General features: G+C 40.4%; 1 protein-coding gene across 1 annotated transcript in view; it reads left to right on the plus strand.

Annotated features, from left to right (window-relative positions):
- ube2j1 (ubiquitin-conjugating enzyme E2, J1) overlaps positions 1-24715 on the plus strand; it is a 70136-nt gene extending 45421 nt beyond the window's left edge. Inside the window, exons 5-8 of the mRNA XM_086189833.1 lie at positions 1552-1657; positions 14527-14656; positions 15254-15382; positions 20117-24715. Coding sequence (XP_086045959.1) covers positions 1552-1657; positions 14527-14656; positions 15254-15382; positions 20117-20410 — 659 coding nt within the window. The 3' untranslated portion in view covers positions 20411-24715. The remainder of the gene's footprint in view (positions 1-1551; positions 1658-14526; positions 14657-15253; positions 15383-20116) is intronic.
- Positions 24716-25128: the final 413 nt, after the last annotated feature.

Genomic DNA, 25128 nt, shown 5'->3' on the forward strand with positions numbered 1-25128 from the left:
AGTAACGGGCTGCATTTGGAGTCTTGCCATAAAAGAGTCAGCATGTCACGCTCAATTGAATAGAGTCGATGTAAACAAAAACTCTGTGAGTATGTGGTATGCATTTTACTTTAGCTCAATAATAAAATGGATGTAATACATGTAAGCCACGTCCTCTGAGTACATACTCAGAGGACATGGCTGTCATAGGAGAATGCTCTGTTTTAATCAGCTGGAGTTGCTTCACTCACCAGGGTGGCATCATTGGTTGTTAATAAAAGCATCAAGCCAGCTGCCCCCACCACCTCACCCCTGTGCTCAAATTTATTACTGTGTGAGAATCTGAAAGCTGCCAGTAGTATGATTGTGTATGAACAATTGTTCCGTAGCCTTGTCTCTGTGAGACAAATAACACCACTCCCATGTTTGTCCCTGTGGTTCTTCACTAGCTTGTCCATCATCCAGTGATCTCACATTGATCGTAATGATAGAGGGGGAAACAATTTAAAGCTCCCTTGCATCAATCACTGTTGTCTGTTGTTGGAGCAGTTCTTATCTCTGTCTATACCTTGACGCTCTTCTGAAACCCTTGTATACCCTCACATTTTCTATGGGGGTGTCCCTCAACTTCAACATGATTTGCTGTTTACAGTAAGACTGTGAAATTGGTCTGCAACAATTACAGCATTCTCTCATTCAGCACCAAGTATAACAGCAGTGAAAAACAGCAGAACCCTCTCCAATGGCTGGTTCAGAGAGGGAGGGTGGAGCTTAAAAAGTTATTATTTATAAAATTTGAACAAATATGACAAGATAAGATTGCAGTTTATATGTCAAGGAATCATTTACTAATGGTGTTCATGATAATTTTATGGGTTATAGAAAAGATGGATGGAAAAACTGGGGGAGGTCTGTGTGGTCACAAAGAGCCTCAATAAATGGTCAGTTATGCTTAAGTAGTTCTTACTCGGCACTACTGTTATTGTTAAGTGTCATCTTTTACTTTTTTTTCTGGTTAATTGTAGATTCAACATTGTTGGTCCATGGACGTGGTAGATATAAAGGGCTTATTCTAAGCCCCAAAAGCACAGTTCTCAGTTTCAGAATGTTGTGTGTTTACGAAAACATAGGAATATAATATCACATTTCTGCAAATAATCCCTCCTAAACTCTTCTTGCTGGACCTTTTTTAAAGTAGGTTTATCATTCAACAGTCTGGTATAATGGGCTTCCACCTGCTTTATTGGGTATATGAGTACAGACATAACAGAGCCAGCCTTGATGACATAGTCACAAAAACGTCCCTGACCTCGACCATATTGTTAAACAACCCCATACCAGCAGAAGATTGTTAGTATAGACACATGGTGGATGTCGTGGTGGATTACCCCAGACAGACTAAATCTAGGCTTACACTCAGAAAACAAAGCAACAGTCCCACTTATGTAACATGGGGACTGAACATGACCACATGTGCAGCCTGCGATGTATTTAACCTTGTCTGTTCTAACCAGCAATGTTGAACATGTTCTGCTATTAATTTTTTTTTCCTTTTGTCTGTTTCTCTTGCAGTTCGAACCGCCCTAATAGCTATAATCGGATTCATGCCAACAAAAGGAGAGGGTGCAATAGGATCTCTTGATTATACCCCAGAGGAGAGGAGAGCCCTTGCCAAAAAGTAAGATTTGGTAAATGAAATCTTTTCCAATGTTTATATCTGCAGAGCAAGAGTTTTGTATGCAGTGTTGTGGATTGAGGATAATATTGAGGTGAGTGTAGAAGATAGTGTGGAATGCAGTATTTTGACATGCTCTTCATGTGCAGGATGATCAACATGCAGGCTGAAGATATAATTGTTGTCAGAATTATATGCATGATTTTGGATTGGTGGCGTTGAAACGGCACATTCCATTCAAGCATGGTTATAAGCATGTAAATTAATCAACACCTGAGCCTCTGTGGATATACCCCCCACTAATATTTGCTCTGTCACAAAGGGGTAAAGCATGCCCACACCAGTCCCAGTTTTGCAGGATGATAAATTCATTATCACCAAAATACCCAGTCTCTAGAGCGAGCATGAGTGGGCACATTGCTCTCCATTTCACACCACATCTCCCTGTGAGGAAACAGTACAAAGCCACAGAAGGATCCAGAGAGGATCCAGTTCAGTCGCTCTTCTATTAGCAGATGAGACAGGACTCTTGATCAGCCAGCTGTTTCATTAGCACATGAAGATGAGATAGACAGGAATACGCACTTTGCTATAAATACGTGTCTGTCCCTGATGGAAAACCCTTTTTTCTCTCAGTTGAGGGCTGAGGCAGTGCTTGGTTTCTAATCTTGTGTTTCCTTGCCCCTTGTGAATGTTAGAGCTGTCAGTCAAAGAGGGGTTCCTGTACAACAGGAAAAGGGCCTGTCCAGTGCTCAATTTTTTAACTGACAACTAACCCATCCACAAAAGTTCAGCAGCTTGTGATGTCCAAGCATGGTGTAGAGGTAGGTTTAGAAAGGCTCAGAAATGAGTATGAATGTCAATCATTCTTGACACCTTTCATATATGTGGCAGACCTGCATCTGTACCTGGGATGTGTATTTCAAGTAAAAATACTATTCCATATTCAAGTGTGTGAGGGATAGACAGGCTGAGAGCAGATAAACATAGTGAATAAAGGACTGAAGCAGTATGTGTACAGGTTTAGCAGCAGTTTTCAGCAAATAAATGCTATAGACTATGTTTAGAAACCACTTCATTGTCACAGCATCATGGTATGCTGATGTAAACAGCCCCCTTGATCTTTACTGCTAGTGAGGCTTCTGTTTAGCTGGATTGAGCATCAGTGGTGTTTCCACTGAGATGCTGCAGTCCCTAACTGAGAAGATTAAAACTGATACATAAAGTATACCTTTATGAGATAATGAGAGAGGGACAGGAAACAAGGTTAAGGTTGTTCTGCATTATGGGAACTGAAAACTCTCCCCTCTTGGTTCTCTGACCATTTAGATTGTGAGCCGTAATTTTGATGGCTAAAGCTTTGGATACTCTAGAAAACTTTTACAATCCTAACAGATTATGAAAAGACTGAGAGTATACACTACACAGCTTGCTCTGGCAGATATTTTATGACAACTGAAAAACTGGGGATATTAGGTTCAACGCCTCAGGATTACACATCTTTTCACTTGGACTGTAGGGCCAAGTGAATGTACCAAACTATTATGAAAAGCCTTGCAAGAGTTTGTAGAGTAAACAGGTATGGAGGCAAGACAGCAGCTATTTTATATGCTCCACCATTAGGTAAAGAAAAGGTAAGAAAAAACAGGTCAACAGGGTTTCCTGCAGAAAAGCAGTTCAGCCCAGTGGCATGGATACCTGTTCATGCAGTGCTCTTATATGTTTGATATGTTTAGGTGTGCTCTTATAACCTTTTTGAAAGTGTGTTTTGAGTTAGTGTTTTTAATGTAACTGGGCAACAAGTTCCATTCTGTAATGACTCTATAAATAACAATCTGTTATAGAAAGTTTGTTCTAGGTTTAGGTATACAATTTGATCAAAGAAATATTGCGTTTTTTATCATTTATCACATTTCTGATGAAAGTCAAAATACTCAACTTTAATCTGTTTTCTACTAAAAGCCATGACAGATCCTCATGCATTGTGTGTGTCCTTCTGGTACACAGCCATCCCTCGGTCTGTCACAAGTTGTTTGCAAGCCAGGAAGAGTTCAGAATTCTTGACATCCTGATGCCTGACATTTCTCATGCTGTTTTCCTTCCACACCAGGAGATGAGCAATGAAACTGTGGTGAGTGTAGTTAGATTTCGAGGAGATCACCAGTTGTTCCATAGCCATCTTGGCGGCTTGTTGTAGGGTGATGAGTACTGCTGTGATCTCCACGCACTGGCTCGACCTGGTGCCCAGTCGGAAGTTGTTTGGCTCATCAACGGTTTGGTTGACCCAGACAATTCCAACTCTTGCCCGGATTCGGCATTCATGCTGGTAGGCACAGCTTTCCACATAGGCTCTTAGGAGATCTATGCAGGCATTTTCATCGTTGTTGTGGTGGTTGGAAGGAAAGGTGTGGTGACAAGCGATAGCTGGGGATTCGGTTGCCCCTCATAGTTGCAGTGTTTGCATTCAGCCAGGAGCCATTCTGTGATTCTGGGCATACTTTACATCAATGACAAAGCTTTGTAATGCCACCATCCCAGAGTAAATGCAAATGTTTGATACATGTCCTTCTCTCAGCTGCTTGCTGTTGAGAAAGGTGACAGGTTGTTGGTAAGTCTCAACGATCACCATCTGCCTCCAGACGTAGCTGCGGAAGTGCCCTACAGCCTGTACAGTTGTAAGAAGGGCCTTTTCACAGTCAGAGAACTTAATCTCAATGCTGCTCATGGGCCGACTCCTATAGGCAACGACCCGCCTGTCCATGTGATATGTCTGTGCCAGATTGGCACTGAGGCTGTGAGAAGAGAAAAATGCCTCCAGGTGAAACTCTTTGTCCTTGTCAGGGCAGGCAAGGCATGGTGCTGCACAGAATTTGTCTCTAATGCTGAAAAGACTGTTCTTGAGTTTCTTCCCATTTAAATGATATATCATTTCAGAGTTCTGTGAGGTGTCAGGCTATCTCCATATAGTCCTCAATGAACTGTTGGGAGGAGTTGCAGAGACTCAGGAAGTTCCAGAGCTCCAACTCATTGGTCAGGGTTGCAATGCAATGGATGGCTTGAATTCTCCCAGATTAGGGCTCAATGCCATCAGCGGTCACCATGAGACCTATATACTCCACCTTGGTGCGGCACCACTGGCCATTGGCAAGTGCCAGTTTGGCTCCAGTGGTGGAAATCTGGTTGAGAATGTGCCAGATCTCAGTCAGGTGTTCCTCAAAAGTTCTGCTTCTGTGTAATGAAATGGAATGACGGAGGCAAAAAGTATTGAACACACTCAAATTTATTAAATACTTTGTATAAAAGCCTTCGCTGGTAATAACAGCTTCAAGACGCCTCCTGTATGAAGAAACAAGTTGCATGCATTGCTCAGGTATGATTTGGCCCGTTCTTTCACACAAACAATCTTCTAATCTTAAAGGTTCCGTGGACTTCTGTGAACTCTGAGTCTTTAGTTCTTTCCATCGATATTCTATTAGATTCAAGTCAAGTGATGGGCTGGGCCATTCTAGGAGTTTTATTTTCTTTCGTTGGAACCAAGTGAAAGTTTCCATGTCTGTGTTTGGGATCATTGTCTTGCTGAAATGTCAACCCTTGTTTGATCTTCATCATCCTGATAGATGGCAGCAGATTTATCAAGAATGTCTCGGTACATTTTTCCATTGATACTTCCTTCAATTATATGAAGTTTGGGGGGGGGGGGTGATGTGCAGTGCCATTTGACCTCCAAACATGGTTGGATTATAGTACCCAAAGAGTTCAGTTTTGGTCTCGTCTGATCAGACTGTATTCTCCTAGTATTTCACAGGGTTGTTGTTACATGCTTGGCAGGGCCAGACGATGTAGTTGTGGTTGTGTGTGTGTTTTTCCCTCCTGGTCAGCTCTTCCCGTCCCCTTCTCTCTGCTCTCAGGGTGTGATCAGCCTGATTGGCCTGCTCCTGTTGAGTGAAGCCTAGCCAATCACATCCAGTGCTCCCATATAAAAGGACCATGCCTGCAATGATCACACATACTTTTTTTTTTTTTAATCTTCTTTGCCTATTAAAGTTGCTGGTCATGGGGCAGAGGGCTGCAAAAAACTGAGTTAACTTTATATACTTTGAGTTCAAGGTTCGTGGAGTGAGGTTGTGAAGATAGGTAAATTGGGGTACCATGTACATTTTCATTCACATAGGAACCCGTTGTATCGAAACACTATGTTTTAGGGCGGGTGCCACCCCTGTATTTATTTTTGGGTTAGCATCTTCTTTTAGGATAAGAGTCAGGCTTCTTTTAAGTTTTGTTTTCAAGTTAAGGACTAGCTCAGGCCTAGTTTTGTTGTATGTATTTCAGTTTATTTGGCACAACCACCTCGTTCCACCCTCCTCCACAATTGTGTTCCTTTTGTAAGTAGTTTCCTGTTGGTCATTAAACCACTTCGCCTTGTGTACCCACAAAACACAGACTCCATCTTCTTTTCGATTGTCATGTTGATGTCTCCTGTCCACCTTGCCACCAAAGGAGTCATAACAGTTGTCTAAATGTGGTGCAGCAAACTTGAAACCAGCTTCAACATGATTTTTTCTACAGCAATGAAGTCTTGCATGATGAGCATGCGTACACAGGCCATGGCTGTTGAGTGACTTACTGATTCTTTTCTTTGAACTCCTCTGTAAGAAATCTTGCGAGGAGCACCTGATTGTGGCCGGTTTATGGTGAAATGATGCTGTTTCTAATTTTGGATTACAGCCCCAACAGTGCTCACTAGAACATAAAGAAATTTAGAAATCCTTCTGTAACCAATACCATCAGTATTTTTCTAACAATTAGATTGTATTAGTCTTGAGAGTAGCTGTTTGCTTTTACCAATCATCAAATGTTTTTTGTGTGAAAGCTTGGCAACGAGACACCTTTTTTTCAGGCCATCAGTTGGAATTGAATCAGCTGATACTGTATTAATTTGCACTGAAAAGGGGCAGGGTTGCTTTCTAATTACTCAAAGATTTCAGGTGATGTCTTGGCTTTCCATGCCTATTTGCACCTCTATTTCTTAATGTATTCAATGCTTTTTACCTGTGTCATTCTGTTTTTGAACACAGCTTAATTTATGGACATCTAAGGTTTGAAATCTTGGCATGTGTGGGTTGCATGAGTTATTACCGACATCTGGTGAAAATTTCATGTCAGTAGCACCTTTGGAAATATATTTACCGAGAAAAATGGTGACGTGTTCAATACTTACTATATTTTACCCACTGTTCACACACGCACGCACATATACTGTATATGAAAACCTTAGTGAATACTAGTAATAAGAAACCTTAGGAAAACTACTAATATAATGTAACCACAACTGACAACAACAAATAATTCAGTGTCAACAATATCTATCAACATTCAACACATTTACTATTCAACATTGTCAGTGCTAAGTATTCACCAAGAGCTGGGTCTTAAACCTTCAGACTCATTCCACCCCTGAGGAAAAAAAGAGAAGGGTCAGATTTAAGTGCCAAGGTGTTCCCTTAACAGTTGAGTTTTGAAATGTCTCTTAAAAGTAGTAAGGGACTCTGCAGATTGTATGGAGTTAGGTAGTTCATTCCACCATTTGGGAACAATAGAGGAGAAGAGTCTGGCTAGAGATTTAGAGCCATGCTGGGCTGTGAGCACCAGCTGTCTCTCACAGGCAGAGTGTAAGGGGGCAAGAGGGAGTGTAGACCTGGATGAGGGATTCCAGGTAGGCAGGAGCTGTTATTTTTAATGTTTTGTAAGCCAGAGGAAGAGCTTTGAATTTGGTTCGAGCAGCCACCGGAATGAAGGGATATTAACAATGTGGTGACGTGTAGTTTTGGACAACTTAAAGACCAAATGTGCTGCTGCATTCTGGATCATCTGCAGAGGTTTAATACATGCCTGCTTGGAGAGAGTTGCAGTAGTCAGTGCACAAAATCACAAGGGGCTACAGTAGAAGCTGTATGGGTTGTTGTGTCAGGTGGGGTCTGATCCTCCTGATGTTATAGAGGGCATTTCAACAAGACAAAGCAATTGAGGTCACATGTACCTTAAAGGTCAGCTGGTCATCATGACACTGGATTTCTGGCTGAGTTTATGGGCATGAGTTGATTTAAATCAAGCAGAACACTGATCTGTGGTTGGACGGACGGACATGCTGGAAAAACAATGAGCTCAGTTTTGGACAGATTTAGTAGAAGGTGGCATTCCTTGGAATGAGATATCAGCCAGACAGGCTGATATTTGAGCGGAGACGGTTTTGTCTTCTGGTGGAAAAGACAGGAAAAACTGAGTGTCGTCAGACTGAGTAAACAGTGGTGGGAGAAGCCATGTGAGTATATTATTGCACCCAGTGATATGGTGTATAAGGAAAAGAGGAGGAGACCAAGCACTTACCCTTGGGGTATCCCTGTTAATAAGCCATGTGATTCAGACACTTCTCCCCGCCATGACACTCTGAAAGATCTACCTGTGAGGTAGGACTTGAACCACAACAGGACAGATCCTGAGATGCCGAGTTCAGAGAGTGTGGAGAGTAGAATTTGATGGTTCACAGTGTCAAAGGCAGCAGACAGATTAAAGAACAGAGGACTGACCAGCAGCTCTGGCCAGTTGTAGTGATTCTGTGACTGACGGGAGTGCAATTTCAGTGGAATGATCATGCCTAAAGCCAGTTTGATAGGAGTCAATCAGATTGTTCTTCTGCAGATGCTCAGAAACTTGATTGAAGACTGCCATATAAATACACTGCCAGTCAAAAGTTTTGACACACCTTCTAATTCAGTATTTTTTGTCTTTATATTTCTACTTCCTTCAGTGTAGATACATAATGAAGGCATCAGATATATGAAGCAAAATATATGGAATTGTGTAGCAAAGAAAAAATTATTAAATAACTGTAAATATGTTTAATATTTTAGATTCCTCAAAGTAGTTACCCTTTGCTTTTTTGCGAGCACTGCAAACCCTTGGCTTCCTCCCAATGAGCATCATGTTGTAGTCACCTGAAATGGTTTTCACTTCACAGATGTGCCTTGTCAGGGTGCAGTTGTGGAATTTCTTACCTTCTTAATGGTTTGGGACCATTAGTTGTGTTTTGCAGAAATAAGGTTGGTACACAGCTGACAGCCCTATTTGACAGCTGTTAGAATTATTATGGCAAGAACCAATTGGCTAAGTCAGGGGTGTCAAACTGATCCAGTAAAGGGCTGGTGTGGCTGCAGGTTTTCAATCCAACCAAGCAAAAGCAACACCTGATCCAACAAATGAGCTGTGTGGACACAGCTTGATTGATTTAAGCTGAATCAGGTGTTGCTTTTGGTCGGTTGGAATGAAAACCTGCAGCCACACCGGCCCTTTACTGGATCAGTTTGACACCTGTGGGCTAAGTAAAGAGAAACGTCAGTCCATCATTACTTGAAGAACTGAAGGTCAGTCAGTCTGGAAAATTGCAAAAACCTTGAATGTGTCACCAAGTGCAGTCGCAAAAACAATCAAGCACTAAGATGAAACTGGCTCACATGAGGATCACCCCAGGAAAGGGACCAAGAGTCACCTCTTTATGTTAGATAAATTCATCCGAGTCACCTTCCCCAGAAATTGCAAGTTCACAGCACCTTAGATTAACACCCAGATAAATGTCACTCAGAGTTCTAGTAGCAGACACATCTCTGTCGACTGTTCAGAAGAGACTGTGCTAATCAGTTTTTTTCACACTATAGTAGATCAAGTCAATTCAGTTATGTATGATTCTTGGTCAGTATAGATCATGGTGAGCAGCTGATTGTGTTTGTGAAAAATATTGGCAACTTTAACAGAAGAATACTGGGTATCCTGCTGAAATCTCTAGGGCTGTAATCTCCTAGTCGACTGGTCGATTTATTAGTCGATACACTCTGGCTCGACCAAAATTCTGATTGTTCGATTTTTTTATGCCACGTTAATTTCATCAGGAGGAAAGTACCAAAAGCACCCCTGTTTCACAGATAACAATCTATCTTTGAACATCCCCCTTGTTTTTGCTATTTTGGAATCACCCGACCCGCTAGAGACAGACAGACTGAAGAGTACTTGAAGGCCAACGTCTGGTGGTTTGATAAATGTAATTTTGACGGTTTCATTTAAAGTCAGTCCTCATCCACATGTCAAAGACATCTGCAGCGTGGCAGCATTTCATGAAAATAGATAGTAGAAAAAAAAGTCGAATGCAAAGTTTGCAAACAACAGTTTTCATGTCACAGCTCCACTACAAACACAACGACTTATCACCTAAAAACGGTAAGCTAACTTGTCCACCTTAGGTTGCCCCGTCAGTATTGAGTATATGAACATATCAGAATTGATATTTCAATGTTTTAGTTTAATAATTGTTTTGTTTCAGTTGTAAAAATTCTTGCCTTTTGTTTTTAAGAGTAAAGTTTTAATTTGCTGAGCTCCGCTGTTCAGTCTTGCTCTGTGCGCAGGACAAATGATCGTGTCGTCAGTTATTGTAACGTGACAAAAACAATTGTCTAAATATTTCTCAACAGGTTTTGTGCTGATAGTTGACACAGTATATTTTTCATATATAAAATTAGTTGATTTTTAGTCGAAATTTGAGGGCTTCAGTCGACCAAGAATTTCTTTGGTTGATTGCAGCCCTAGAAATCTCAATGAAAACTCAGAACATATGGCTGATGGACAGCTGACCCGCAGCATAGATGTAGTGGAGCATCATGGACAGCCCCAGAGTTTTTAGGCATAAGAGTAATTTGCTACTTTAGGAGTACCTCAGTACAGAGAGGAAGGCAGCTAGAGTGACTGAAGTTGTAGAGCAGAGTGAGTGTGTTTACTTCTGTCATCAGAGTGGTCAGATCTCAAGGCAGCCACTGGAGAGACATGTTACTACTTGATGATCGTGTCTCCTTGGTTCCAGTTATTTAACTTTTCTTGAGTTTGGGGATTGTTGTGTGTGTATGTGGGAAGTCAGTCATTCTCGAACCCCAAGTGACTGCTGCTGCTGCTGATGGTGTGTGTGTGTTGTCTGTGGGGTGAGGGGTTGGGGTTGCTTTAATAATGAAAACAATTTTGTGTTACTTTTTTGCATGAAAAGTGCTATATAAATAAAGTTTGATTGATGGATTGATTGATAGATGCTTTTTAATGGAAAGAGTAAATTGCCTCTAAGGCTGTTGTTTGATTGGTGTGTCCTGCCTCCCCAATGTCTCTCCAAGGATTCTGTTTCTTTTTAGTCTCCACTCAGTGAATCATACAATGTTTTCTGACATTCCTTAAAAGCCATTCATGGTGTCGCAGCACTGGTTTATACATGATAACATGACAGACACGGTTAAGTTAAAAAAAAAAAAAAAGACGATTTGAAAGTCCTGCCTTCTTCAACATCTCCAGGCACAGGTGATTGCCTTATGGTGTATGTTGGCAAGATGATGTTGGGTGTAGCCCCGCTTTACTCTACCAGAAGGTGAGTTTCAGGTGCTATGATTTGATCTACCAAAATTTAAAACCTGTCACCAAATGTAAAATTTTGAAATGATTCCAATCGCAACGATAGCACGTGTGTAGAATCTTTAATCAAATTTATTATCTCGCACTCTTCTCTGCACCTTCTCTAGATTTTACCTTATCTGCAGTTTGAGCTCAGATTTGTTTTTGATGATCAGCACTTCTGCCTAAAACTGTTTTAGCTTTAAATTATGTGTGACCATAAAGCAAACATGGAATCTTTCTGCATGTCCTTTGCCTTTTATATTAGCCATTGCAGGCTTGTAGCATGATGACTTGAAATATAAGAGAGTAACCACACCGCCTTGCAATATGCCTAAAAAGCCTCCTCCCCAGCTACAACTAGTGTAATTTTACTTGAAATAGAATCCAGTTTTCCTTTGACTAAAGTGGAAAACTTATTTTGATCATATAATACCATAATGTATTCAAATCTATTTCAGCCGAAGGAGCTCCACAATTATGATGTGGCGTTCCTCAGAGCATGATTCATCCTTCCCCTATAATGTCAGTCTATTAGCCGCTTAGAGGGATGATTAGCTTTTCTAAGACAAATCCACAGAAACCCCCTTTTCATGTGTTGTGTATTAATGTTTTTTTTTTTCATGTCACTGCACTAAGCAGATGTGTTGATGCTTCTCTTAACAATATTACATGCAACACTGCTGTCAGAACTGACAGGAGGGCCTAAAGGTGTACACAAGAGTCTAAATCCTGGCATGTAAATGTGCCACAGGTGGTGAAATCAAAACGAGCCTTTCATTTGAGGATACACAGTGAGCCAGCCAACAGCATAAACAGAAAGCCAAGGCCATTAACGCACTCCTGTATATCAACATTAAACCACAGTTGCACTCTGTGTTTGAAGCTTGGGTTGTTCATTTAGATTGTTCACAGGGTTCCTTCACAGTAAAATGTGTAACTTCATAATCAACATCCCAAATTGCCGTTGGCCAAGAACCACATGATGTTTGTATTTTTCTTTGGCAGAAAAATCAACGTGCGTCCCTGCATTTTCTGCTAACTTAGTGACATGTAACATTAAAGTGTAATGTAGGACTCTTTGTCAGGTTTTCTTTGTGGCTGGTGACCACAGAACCCTCATCATTATGCTGCAAAGCCAAACTGTGGCTCAGCATCAAACACCATATGCCTGTCCTCTGATTTTCTGTACTTGTTTTTTCAGCCTAAGTGGGCAGTCATGACTTTTTCAGGGGACTGTTTGAAGACCAAAGTTTAATGTAGTTTTTTTGTTGTTGTTGTTTTCTATCTATAGGTGGCATTGCATTTGACACCTGAGATCTAGCCTGGTGCCGAGCCTCTTAGTCACCTATTATGTCACTAATGTTCTATGAGTCTAAGGATGCTTAAGGTATACCAGGCAGGCTGTCATGGAAGCAAGCAGACCTTTTTACCTGCTGCACAATCTCTGTCTGCACTCCATGTAGTTGTGTTGCAGTTGTCATTTTCACACAACCTTATAACAGCTGAACTGGTTGTTGTAAGTCAATTAACAGAAATAAAAGTTGCTAAACCGACAATTTCCAGTCATCTAAACAAGCTAATGCCTGTCAGGTGTGTCCTTGAATACAGTTTTGTTCCTCATGAGATGATAGCAAGTCACTGTTGCATGAGAGAGCCCGGCCACATAGTGGAGGTAACTAATTTAGACTGCTTGTATCATCATTCTCTTTCTTTCAGTCACTGCTTAAAGCTCATTGACATAAGGGATGAATGTAAATTAAGGGTTTCACCCACTGATTCATGGTTAATAAGTTGGCATTTCCTTGTTTCTTACAATAGGAGTGGTAACTCCAACTTTTTGATCAGATGCTGTGTTCTATTAGTCTAGGGTGTGACATATTAAGCACGGGTCTTTTTCAGATCACTTAAAGAATTTACTTTCAAGGGCATATTCCTCTGAACAATGTTACCTACTCCTAGCAGCTGCTACCATAACTTCTATTTTGCCTGAAAATGATGCTTCTGGTTGATAAGGGGGAAAAAAAATGCTATGTCTTACTTGAACTTAAGGGGCCCAATTGATGTCAACGCACTTAGCCAAGGGAAGAGACATTGATGCTGCCTTATGAACTAATGTGTGGAATCCTTTTAAGTCATCTTAAGTCACTGGGAAGAAATTCAGTCAGTTTTGAACGTTGTTTTTGCCTTACCACCACGTTAGACTGTACGTTCCCTGTTTCAGATGTGCCCTATATTACATTGAAAGAAATATTTTTATTCAGTTTGGATGACTGAAGCTGCATATTCTATGACATCACAGTCAAACAAGAGAAAGAGTGAACAAACCTAACTTATTTGGAAGAGACAACATTCAGAGACTGTCATGAGATTGATATGAGCAGCGATCATGAACCAAAACAATAAAAGCTTAGCTACACAACCAGACTTTACAGAAAGGTACTTAGGATGAGAAGATTATTTCATTTGTGCATGTTTTAAACAATTAATTGTGACATTTAGTTTTGAGAGAATGTGGTTTGAGTTGATGCTGTGGTAGAATGTTTTGTGTTTTCAAATAAAAGCCTATTTTTGAGCCCGATGGAGACAATAAAAAAAATCACTGATTACCAATATGTGTAAGCAATATAGTGACTTTTTGTACTTTTTGCTATATAACTATGTGAACATGGAAGCATTTTATGTGTTTTAAATAAAAAGAAAGAAAGAAGGGTTTTCAATATCAGCGCATATTGAAAAACATATAGGCAGATACGATATATATGTGATAGACCTGTGGTAGGCCAATAATGAACAATATATGGGCTGGCCCAATATATCAGTATGGTGAATTAAAAGTAATTGCACTTCATAATGAATTCCAAGCACAAGTCTTTATGTATTTGCATTCAGGTAGTGGGACATATTGCAGGGAAAATGTATTTATTGTTCAAGTTGTCCAGTTAAAACTCTTAGCTGGTTAAATTTTTAGGTAACTTGGTAGGTAAATGTGACATACTCTGATAAGTGAGTGAGTACAGTTGATAATTAATCAGTCATTTATTTTGGAAATGAAAAAAAGTTGAGGCTGCAGCAATCCATCAACTAACCCCCCCCCCCCCAACTTTTTTTAAATAATTCATCATTTTAGTCATTTTTCAAGAACAGATTGTCTTTTTTTGTCATGCTGTATATAACAGAAAAGTGAATGCCTGTGAGCCCCTTAGCGTACATGTTAAACATAATGACCATGCTGGAAAATCCCTTTGCTTGTGTGCCATCTCTTCAGATAGACTTCAAAGTAATTAAAGGAACTGTGAGTAAGATCTAGTGACAGCTAACAATCAGGCTGGAGATTGCTAACTCTGGCCTCATCCCTCAAAAAAAAATGGTCTAACCATGTACTGCCTGTTCTCTGGCAGGTCCCAGGACTTCTGCTGTGAGACATGTGGGTGTTCTATGCGCTCTTCCCTTCTGGCTCTTAACCCTAACAGCAACCCCAGCCCTGAGGACCACAAGGCAAAGGAACTGGCTCAACAAATCAACTTCAAGGTGCAAACGGGAGTTCCACTACTCGCATTTGATTCACCATTCCGTCAGTCGTTTAATCCAACAGCCAAAGAACTGCTTTAAAGAAAAGGCCCCTTGTAATTCTACCTTCTTTTCTCTCTTTCTCTTTCCCCTAAAGCATCTCTTATAACTGTGATATGAGACAGCTGCATAAATAACCATTATAGTTCTCTTAAAATTCTCAAAAACACTGACTTGTTTCATAACACCATTTTTAATAAACTTCCCAAAATCCATATAATTAAAATCAGAGTGTTGTAAATTCTCCCTAGTGTCCTGAGCCCGGACCAGGCCTTAATTTTGGGAAAAGTTTTCAGTTCATTATCGATTCTTGGACCTGTAAATACAAATTCAGCACTTCTTCCACCTCTTCTTAACTTCTTACTTGGCTTAATAAAGTCCAATTCAATGAAGTCATATAATCTGAGTTCTTGTTATGGATTTGTAATCAGACAGCCCTTTTTTTGACTTAATAATGAATAAGCAGATATGCGATGAAAGAACAGGCTCTATTGTCAAAGCTACTGACGCAGAGCTAAAGCACAGTGTAAATGATTGTAGTTCTTTGTGTTAATGCAGGCAGAGTCCAGCTCATCAAGACAGGCCAGTGAGAGTGGGAGTGCAGATATTGAGCCTTCCACACTAATGGAGGGAGATACCTCCAGCTCTGCAAGCCAGGAAGCTGCAGACCAGCCTCCTGTTGAGCAGGTAGGTGTTCTACTGCCTCTCTTGGGGTGTCACAGACAATCTAAAGCTAGGGTTGGGAGCCAAAACTCAAATCACAACCAAATATAATAAGCCTTGACTATTTCCAGTAAAGGGAACATATCTACAAAGATGTAGAGTAGCTGTCTACCAGAACCGGTATATGTGACTATGTAATACGAGACATTTAAACATTTGATTCATCCCTGCATGCATGGCTAATATGACAGCAAGGGGACAGATGGACCACAGTACAAACGGTATCAATCTAATCCACTGAAATTCAGTCAGCTCATCAAATCTATTTACTTTAATGAATGGTTCATGCTTAAAACAATGAAGATGAACTGACAGAACTGATCTTCGTGGTGGTCTGCTCTAACTGTCCCAACATTCATAACTATTTTGGTCCCATTAGCTGCAGTACGAACTAAGTAACATTCCATTTGCCAGTGTTTTGTTAGATAGGAGTAGCATTTGATTGATCACGCTGATCAGTTTTTCTGAGGATAAACTCTGTTCTCAAATGCAGAATGAAAACTTTTAAATGTCAAATACACACTGTCACTTTGGTCAATTAGAACAAGCTAATGAGTATCATTGTATTTGTATTGTTGTACTCGTTAAGGGTTGAATTAAATAATTGGCAGAACTACAATGCCTGTATTGTATCTGTTATATTCTTCAGTAAGTTCTTAAGTGGATGAATTATTTTAGAGATGTGTTGTTTATAATATGCTGAGAATTACATCCTCTCTTCTTTTCAGACCTAGGGAGAGCTACAAGTATGTTACTCTAAGTGCTGAGTGAGAACAGCCCAAAATATGAGCTGGAAACAGCTTTGGATCCTCAAGTGTCAGGAAAAACACCCTGGAGGTGCATACATTATTTTGCAACATTGATTTTAGCGTCACCAAAATGTGCACGCACTTCTTTTTTAGCCACGAAGACTGTCACACTCACAAATTCTCAGTGTTGACTCAAAACAGCCCAGAATATGAGCTGGAAACAGCTTGTGATCCTTCAGTGTCAGAGGAGAAACTTTGAAGGTGCGTGCGTTATTTGTCATTTGGAATTCCATACGATATGTACCAAACGATGCACCCAAAACTGCAACTTTACATAAAGAGCTCAATGAAGGAAAACTTTCATTAGAACATGTTCTATGTTAATATAAATACTGTGGTACAGTGAACTCAGCTTCAGTATAGAGCAGATGCATTACAGGCACTGAAGTTCTGTGGATTGATTGATTAAGGCTTGAACACTCAGAAAGGATGTTTCAAATCAAACTGACATACAAATACAATAACGTTATTAGCTTGTTCTGTTTGATCAAATTGATTCACTGTATCTTATTCTTGAAAGTCGTTTTTGCACATTTGAGAACAGTTTTTCTTAAGAAAAACTGACAGATTACAGACCATCACGATTAACTACATGCTACTTTTACTGAGTGTAATAAAACACCGGAAAATGTTTTTGGTTTTTTTCAGCATTAAATTGACGTAGAAATCACCACAGTTTCTGTAAGGTTTCACTTCAGCTGTGTGCTCTCCCCGGAGGTGCATGTAGATCTTGACAGACATAACTCGGCACAACTCCGGGAGCGATGGCTTCCTGAAGATTGCTTTCAGGTTTATTTTGGTCTGAACACCACCAGGATGATCTTTTCTTCCATCCCCATTATTGTGATCTACAACACCCTCCTGTCAGATTACCTGCTGTTGGGCAAACCTGCCTGTCTTCACAGCGTGCTGCACCAAAGTATTATTTCTTGGGGGCACATGCATGACCCTCGCACTTTGCTCTGCCCCTGCACACGTGCTGTGCAACAGTTCAGCAATGAAGGGAAGTGAAGGCTCAAGGCACCACGTTGTACATCCTATGTTTAGGGACTTTTAAGCTGCAAGTTCTTGTCTAGACTGAAGTGTAAATTCCACAACAGTTTTTTGAATGAGCTGTTCGACTTGTCCCTTTCACATTAGTTGCTGTTATTAATTCCTGTGGCATATCAGAGGCGCAGCAATCTGTCCCAACATTCTTTCTTTGTGTTGTTTTTTTCAGACAGTGATTTGATACAGTAGGATAAGATTCCCGCCTCAAAAGTACTGTGCAAAAGGGGCTATAGCTGGAATGTTGAGACAAGCCAGTCTATGTAATGGCCTCGTACCAAATGCAACATTCTTGGGTTTGCATTAATTTAATGGGTGGGACCATTTGAATAGTTATTACCACTGTCTGACACACATTTTACAACTTCTTACACTGTGACAGACTATAAACTTGGACACCAATAAAGTGCGGAAGTAGCAGCTTCACAGTCAACACTACACATTAGCCCCCAATCGACAGTAACACCTATAACCATGGTAACTTCATCAAAGATGGCAACATCTGCAACAACAAAACCTCAGACAGAAAAGAAAAAAAATAGACAGCATTCGAATGAATTAAAAACAAAATGCAAAAAAAACGTGATATAACTTCATAAATATGTAACTAAAACCAACACACACAAAATAACAGCAATGTGTCAAAACTGATGTTTTGTGATGCCATGGTGGTTTGTGCCAATTCCTTCTCCTGGTGTTTGCTATACTAAAAAAAAAAGAAAAATCTGTCTGTTTCATTTCTACAGACAGAGACAGAGCAGTGGGTGTTCTGAAGCTCTGTAGTGTGCAGTCAGAATGATTATATGGTGATGTCTCTCTTAAGATTTTTACCCATCTTTCACATTGTGCTTCATCACTCCCTGACATCCCACTGAGCTCTTAAAATCACTTATAATGTGTATAGACAGAAATCTCTCCGTTTGCTGAATGTACAGTCATCTACACTGGTTGCACTGACTTATTGGGTACAGTCAAACAGTTTGAGATCCATATCATCACAGAGGATGTGCTATGGTGTTTCCACAGATTCTTTTGGTACGAGTGAGCTTTGTTGCCTAAGAGGATTGATTTTAGCTCCAGCTGCTGCCAACACACAACCACAGCGAGCCACTCTCTTGGAGCAAAGAGGAGAGTCAAATTAGATTAGAGTTTGGATAAACTGAGGATGGCCATGTCAAAAATAGGACTCACCATCTGCCACAAAGTTGGAGGGTGGAGACTTAAAACTTGTCCAGAAAGAGCCAAGCCGGCTTCTGCTGTGGTTAAAGACAAAGGAGGTAGGACTGGGTGTTGTTTCATGCCCTGTCTCCATCTGGCCTTTCTCTGATTGGTTGAATTGTTTGGGCGCAGCTTTTACTGAGAAAGTTTTGGTTAGTTTTTACCCCAGACAGCATGTTATGTTAACTTATTATGGTCTTAAAATGAACAGGAACATTGTAACATTAAAAGCCCAATGGATACCGGATATTTGGGGCTTATACTGATATGATATAAGGGACATAACAAGTTTAGTTTGATGTATCACCCAGTATTCTTTAGAATAACTGAGGGTAATAGACGATGTCAACAGCAAAACATGTGGGGAGAAGACTGATACCAAGTCAAGAACAGCCAAAGCAAGATTTCAATGAAGCAGCAACTACATGCTGTTCGAATTTGGTTTGGTATAAATTTGCTGTAATGGGCTAAGATGCTGCTCATGATCAGTTCCATGCAACAGAAAACCTGGATGTATTTTATGTATTTTAACTTTCTTGGCAATAATAATGATGGATTATACGCATCACAGCCAGGCACAAGAGAGAGGTCCTGGACCCAGTCCCAGTGCTCAGACCTGGCATTAGTCCTGAATGAGTGAGGTGGAGGATTCATCAATCAGGATCAGGTGTACATTGTTAAAGTGGAGCATTATCGGGGGTCGTTGTTGTGTTGTACTTGTACATGGCATTACCGATCCATCCATCAATTTTCGACACCGCTTATTAGTTAAGGGTCCCAGTGGGGCTGGAGCCCATCCCAGCTGACTTTGGGTGAGAGGTGGAGTACACCCTGGACAGATCGCCAGTCCATCACAGGGCAACACACATAGACAAACGACTATTCACGCTCACAGGCACACCTACGGTCAATTTAGAGTCGCAAATTAACCTAACTTTCATGTCTTTGGATTGTGGGAGGAAGCTTGAGTACCTGGAGAGAACCCACGCAGGCACAGACAAACTCCAATAACAAAACAAACTCTACATAGAAAAGCCCTGGCTGGAAACTGGAACCTTCTTGCTGTGAGGCAACAGTGCTAACCTCTGCATCACTGTGCCTCACAGCAAGAAGGTTCCAGGTGCAGTGTTTGAAATTAGCTTTATCTTTTTTTAGTCCAAAATTGCAGACACCAAACTTCACTGTGCTCTTTTCATATTTACCAAAGTTCTTCTGTTGACAAGGTAATTTGTTTTGACACTAGCATGCACAGCAGAGACAAACCACCATTTTGGAGTTCGATCATTCAAAATTGCAAATTATCAACAAAATCTTTAGCAATCAATGATAGATCAATGATCAAATATGCCAATCCCGACAGAGGAAACTTTCTGCTGCTTCATTCTTTTGTCACTAGAGAAAGCTTTAGACCAAACATGAGTGTAGGATCATAAAGTAAATCAACTGGTAAATTGGGCGTTCTGCCCATAGATCTATGCTAAGAAAGTTAGCCTTTCCTTCTTACAATTTTTTTCTTCAAATGTGAAGCACAAGTTCATTCAGGTGAACTACAAATTGCACTCATAAAAAAAGCATTTGTCTACACTCATGCTATAAAATTTTCTTTTTCTGTCATTCCGTACAGTCTGAAGTGCCTCCAGCTACCGAAGCAGAGGAACCTCAAACCCTTTTGCCCCCCAGCGTTGATCGTCCTCTCAGTCCCCGGCAACGACGTGCTCAACAGCACAGCCAGCAGGGCCAAAGAGACAGCAGCAATGCCCCAAGCAGGCCAGCCTTCATCGCAGCACCTCGCCAGCCACAAGAGGAAAGCCATGCAGGTTCAGTCATGCTCATTGTGGTGCTCACTCTGGCCCTGGCTGCACTCATCTTCCGCAGGATCTACCTTGCTCACGAGTACAAGTTTGACTATGAGCTGTGAGCACACTTAGCTGCCTCCTCTTGTCAGCTCAGTCAGCCCCTCCTTCTAACACCCCCAGAACTGTGAGCAGCTACAGTGGGAATATTGACGAGGTGGTCACTGACACTGACACTTTACCCGCCCTGCTCATTAGTTTCCGGCTTCAAACTCCATGGAGGGAAACCCTCATTCCTGCAGAGGAGGCAGTCCCACTCACCACAATATCTCCTGGGTGTCTTTTAATCAATGTGAATTTTATTCTTCCAAGTCTCGTGCGTTTTTCACAAGGGAAGCTTTGTTGTGTTTGTTCAGCAGCCACACAAAAAAGTCCTGTTTCGTGTAATTGCTTTCTATCCCGGGCTGTATCTTGTTCCCATTTATTTAATTAAAATTGTAATATAACATGAACTATATGGAATTATGGGGGATTTATGTCTCAAAGTAATTGTTCAATCATGGAATCATCTGCATAGTGTGTGTGCAGCTTTGTGCTTTAACCACCTCGGTCACATCGCAGGGCTTTATTTGTCTGACACGTGCAACAACCAGTGCAGAGGCAGGTCTTGTTCATGTACGACCACCTGTTTAACATAAAAAAGGGCTTACAAGGGGAATAGATCTTGGCCAGTCGTGTCATATAACTCTGACCCAACCTTAGAGAAGACTCGCCATCAGAACACCTGATTGTGTATCATTGTGTGATATATTGCTTTTTAACAGTTAATTACCACAACAACCCTGTATGGCTGGATCAACCAGTACTAGTTTTGGTGTAATATGATCTTATTTTTCACATTATATTCTAACTGATGTGGCACAATGGTGTTTTTTCCCCATAATGCATCTATGATAATGGTTTATAAATTTAAAAATCCTGTACTCACTTAAACATTCACCCTCATGCTGTGGACCCCATACCTCACCTCGCTCTGTCAGACATGGTACTGGAAGACCAGGAGCAGATGGTTTCAGACTCTGTAATGCACTCCCAGCTGCTCCCATGGGCATGGTTTGAGATCATTTCAACAATTTACCCATATTTGTGCAAGCTAAGCAATGTACTGAGTGCTAAAGGGCCTAATTTTCCCAATTTAGAAGGAAATAGAATGGAAACGGTTTCTTGAGAGTGCATCCCCAAAGACTTGCCAATGGCTCTACTCTGCCTCCGACTGGCTAGGAATCAAGTTAGATGAACTGAGTTAAGACTCAGTCAAGAAGAGATGGAACATGTCTTGGCAGAATGCCTCTGGAAAAAATACGCAGCACTGGTTTATACTTGGAGGATTTTGAGAAGTTACTTCAAATGTTTTTAGTGTACCCCAGATATACCTGCACATTCCCCTTGGGGCTACACATACCATTTTGGGAAACAGATCTCAATAATAAAACTTGGTAAAAAGGTGGATGAAAGGAAGTAATGTTATCTGACATCATGTATATTATGGCCAACCAGACTAGCGTTGAAGGACACACAGCTGCGGGCAACCTTTTTTGCCATATTTCTGTACATAGCTTCCATATTGTGATTTATTTTTATTTGTAAAGGGATCAATGTAGCTGGAGCTAAGCTAGTATTGTGGCATCTTATCCTGTAATACCACTTTATTCCCATGGAGGCAACAGTGGAGCACGTAGGAGTTTTGGCTCTACTCCCATTTTTCTCCTCACCTCAACACCTGGCTGCTAGGTAGATGTACCGGAGGGCTGCATCTGAAGTCATGGAGTTGGCTATCTCTGTGTAGAGGTCTTCATTTGGCTCATTGCATTACTGTAGCAGTGTGAGGAAGCAGCTGTCTGCACAAGACACCGACACATTTCAACCACTGAATCTTAGCCTTTCCGTCACAAATCAGAGCTTGTTACTATATGTGTTAGACTGTAAATCAATTGCTAAATTGAAAGTTTCTTCCTCAGCTCATACTTAAATTGTTTCCGACAACAGGGACTGACACCGCAACTCTCTGGTCATGTGCTGCCCCCTCAACAAGGTTGTTTATGTTTTCAAAGACATTCTACAGAGGTGCTGTAACACATAAAAAAGCTTTTGCTTTGATAGTTTTTCTACAAAAAAAAGTACATTTGTGCCTTTTTATACAATACCTTATGTTATTTAAACATTTTTGAATGCTGGATATTAGCTTTTATTTGCTCCAAGTATGTAATTTTTCTTATTAAAATAATCAAATGATTGGCCACCAATTAATTTTGGTGTAGAAACATATATGGATTCGGTTGCATCAGGGTTCAAATTTAACATACTTTTTATTCAAGTGTAGGCTATAGAGACGACCACATCATCAGTTCTTCAGTAGAGATTCATGCCCAGGGACTCAACGGTGGAATTGTTTCATCACAGAATTAGCTGACAGCGAGCTTGTGTCAGAGTTGAAGAGAGGAAAGCTTTTTGTAGGTCATGCAAAGTGATCATCACATCTGACCTGACACTTGATTTAATTCCTTTTTTATAATCATGAATACTGAGAAAAATACATTTTCTTCAAACAAAAAATACACCCCGAAATGAAGAAATCTTATATCAGTATCGTGAGTGAATAAAGGAGGTTATTTACATCACAAAGTACACATTCCATTTCATTATATCTTGGTCCACAAATATACTTGTGCTACATGTACAGTAATACTTACAAAAAGTTATTAGTTAAAAGGCGTCTGGTGGTAAAAGTAGTAAAATACTAGATGCTAGTACATTTCAATGTTCTAATTTGGGCATTGGTAGAGGACCTTACAAGTGTAACATGATAGTTAAAAATGCTGGTTTTACCAACAAGAGTAAAACAGAAACAAACAAAAATAATCTTTAAATGAAGCAAAACACAAACTCATTACAGTGATCATAGTTCTGGACCCACAGCAATTATGTTAATGTGTAGTTGCTAGTGGTAATAGCTGGTTAGCACTAGCTGTTAAGTGTTACATTGACTGAGTGACTAGCAGTAGTTCATTTTTGCAGTAAGGATGCCAAACTTGCATCCAGTACCTGAAAGCATCACCACAAACTAGAAGGATTTTATGCTCGGTCAATTCAAGCCACATTACGAGAGACAAAATCAAATGGACAAATAAAAGAAACCTCCTTTTACACACAACAGTGCTCCATCAAATTGATGCTGAAACTGTTAGTTTAAGCTATAAATTCTACATAGGTTGCTGTAAGTTCATTGTATATTTAGATGCATGAAAGTCATGTCACTGCTCTAGAGCTCCTTTTACAAAGTTAATGGAAAAGTTTAACTGAACAGTGCTGCAGATGCTTTCATTTCTTTAAACATCATTTAAATGGTGCCAATTGAATAAATAAGTCTGAAATTAGGAAATTATTTAGTCAAATCAATGACAATGTCAGAAAAGTACCTGCCTGTCACAGCGCTGGTTGTTGTACGACCATGAAAACCAACCATTGTGTAAGATTTCCCTGTGATTAATGGAAGGAGCAGACTGATCAGGGATCAGCTAAAGATGGAATGCGCAATTGATGGCTGTCTTTTTTTATAATTACCCTGGAAATGTTTATTGATTGAACAGTTTTAGACATTATTTGCACAAGTAAATAGGAATGTGATTTGCATAAAGCAAATCAAGCCAGCATGTTCAGCCAAATGTCTGCTTATGTTTCAGTCATTAGATGTTTAGTCTTGCACCTCTGATTCCTCACATGTAATGGATTGTATTTATTTGAATTTAATCAACAAGTTGTTTTTCCAATCATTTTTATCTTTCCTCCCTCATGCTCTGTTTCATGGAATTCACACCATGTTCCATTGCATTAATCTAATGTTTGGCTTGAGTTTTTCTCTGCTTTATATAAGTAGACTCAAACACTGTCTAATATTTATACTCTGTGATATACTTTGAGTTGGGGGGGGATATCACTCTGATTAGACTCAAAGGAACTGGGAGGCAATTTAGATCTATTTGCACATAATGTCTGACTGCCTTCTGACAAATGCTGCACAAAAAGCTCTGAGGTAGTCGTTGCAGTCAATCTGTGGAGGGGAACAAATTTGTTTTGCTAGTCTGTGCAACATCTTCTACCTGCATGTGTCCAGGTATTGCTTGAAGGCAGCAGAGCTTCCCTCTGCATCTCTTCATCTGCCTCATCAGTTATTGTGCCCAGGGCTGGTATACTGGGATATGAACAGAAAATAAATCACTTGAACAAGAAAGCTGTTTGTCATGCTTCAGGTTTTATAAAGTCTTCTTGTACCTCAGTGGTTCTCAAACTTTTTCTGTCATTTCCCCCTTTGGAGGAAGAAAAATTTTCATCCCCCCCACACCGAACTCTTTTTTTTTTTTTTGACAAAATAGGCCATGTTTAACTTTATTGACCTATTAAAAATTACAAACATCCCTTCAGTTTTTCAGAACTAGTTAAAAATAAAATAAAATGTGTTTCATACCTGTCAAATATCTCTCCATTTTAAAAACAGACCTGACAACAGTTGCTATGAAAGAGGTTTAAAGCGCGCTTTGGTTCCGCCGCGAAAAAAATTCCGACATCCAAACATTAGTCCCCCCCCCTTTCCCCGCGGGGGGGGGGGGGGGGGGGGGCGACTAATGTTTGGATGTCGGAATTTTTCTGTTGAATTGTTCTGGTGAAGTCAGCCAAACTTGCATCATGATGAACATGACGCGTGTGTATGAGACAGACAGAGAGAGAGGGGGGGGGGGACAGAGAGGGTGTAATAAAGAGTCACTCAAACAAGGGAACTGGCATGACA

The sequence above is a fragment of the Aulostomus chinensis genome, chromosome 20, assembly GCF_037954235.1.
Source record: "Aulostomus chinensis isolate RoL2024-O1b breed Wild chromosome 20, RoL_Achi_v1.0, whole genome shotgun sequence".
NCBI lineage: Eukaryota > Metazoa > Chordata > Actinopteri > Syngnathiformes > Aulostomidae > Aulostomus > Aulostomus chinensis.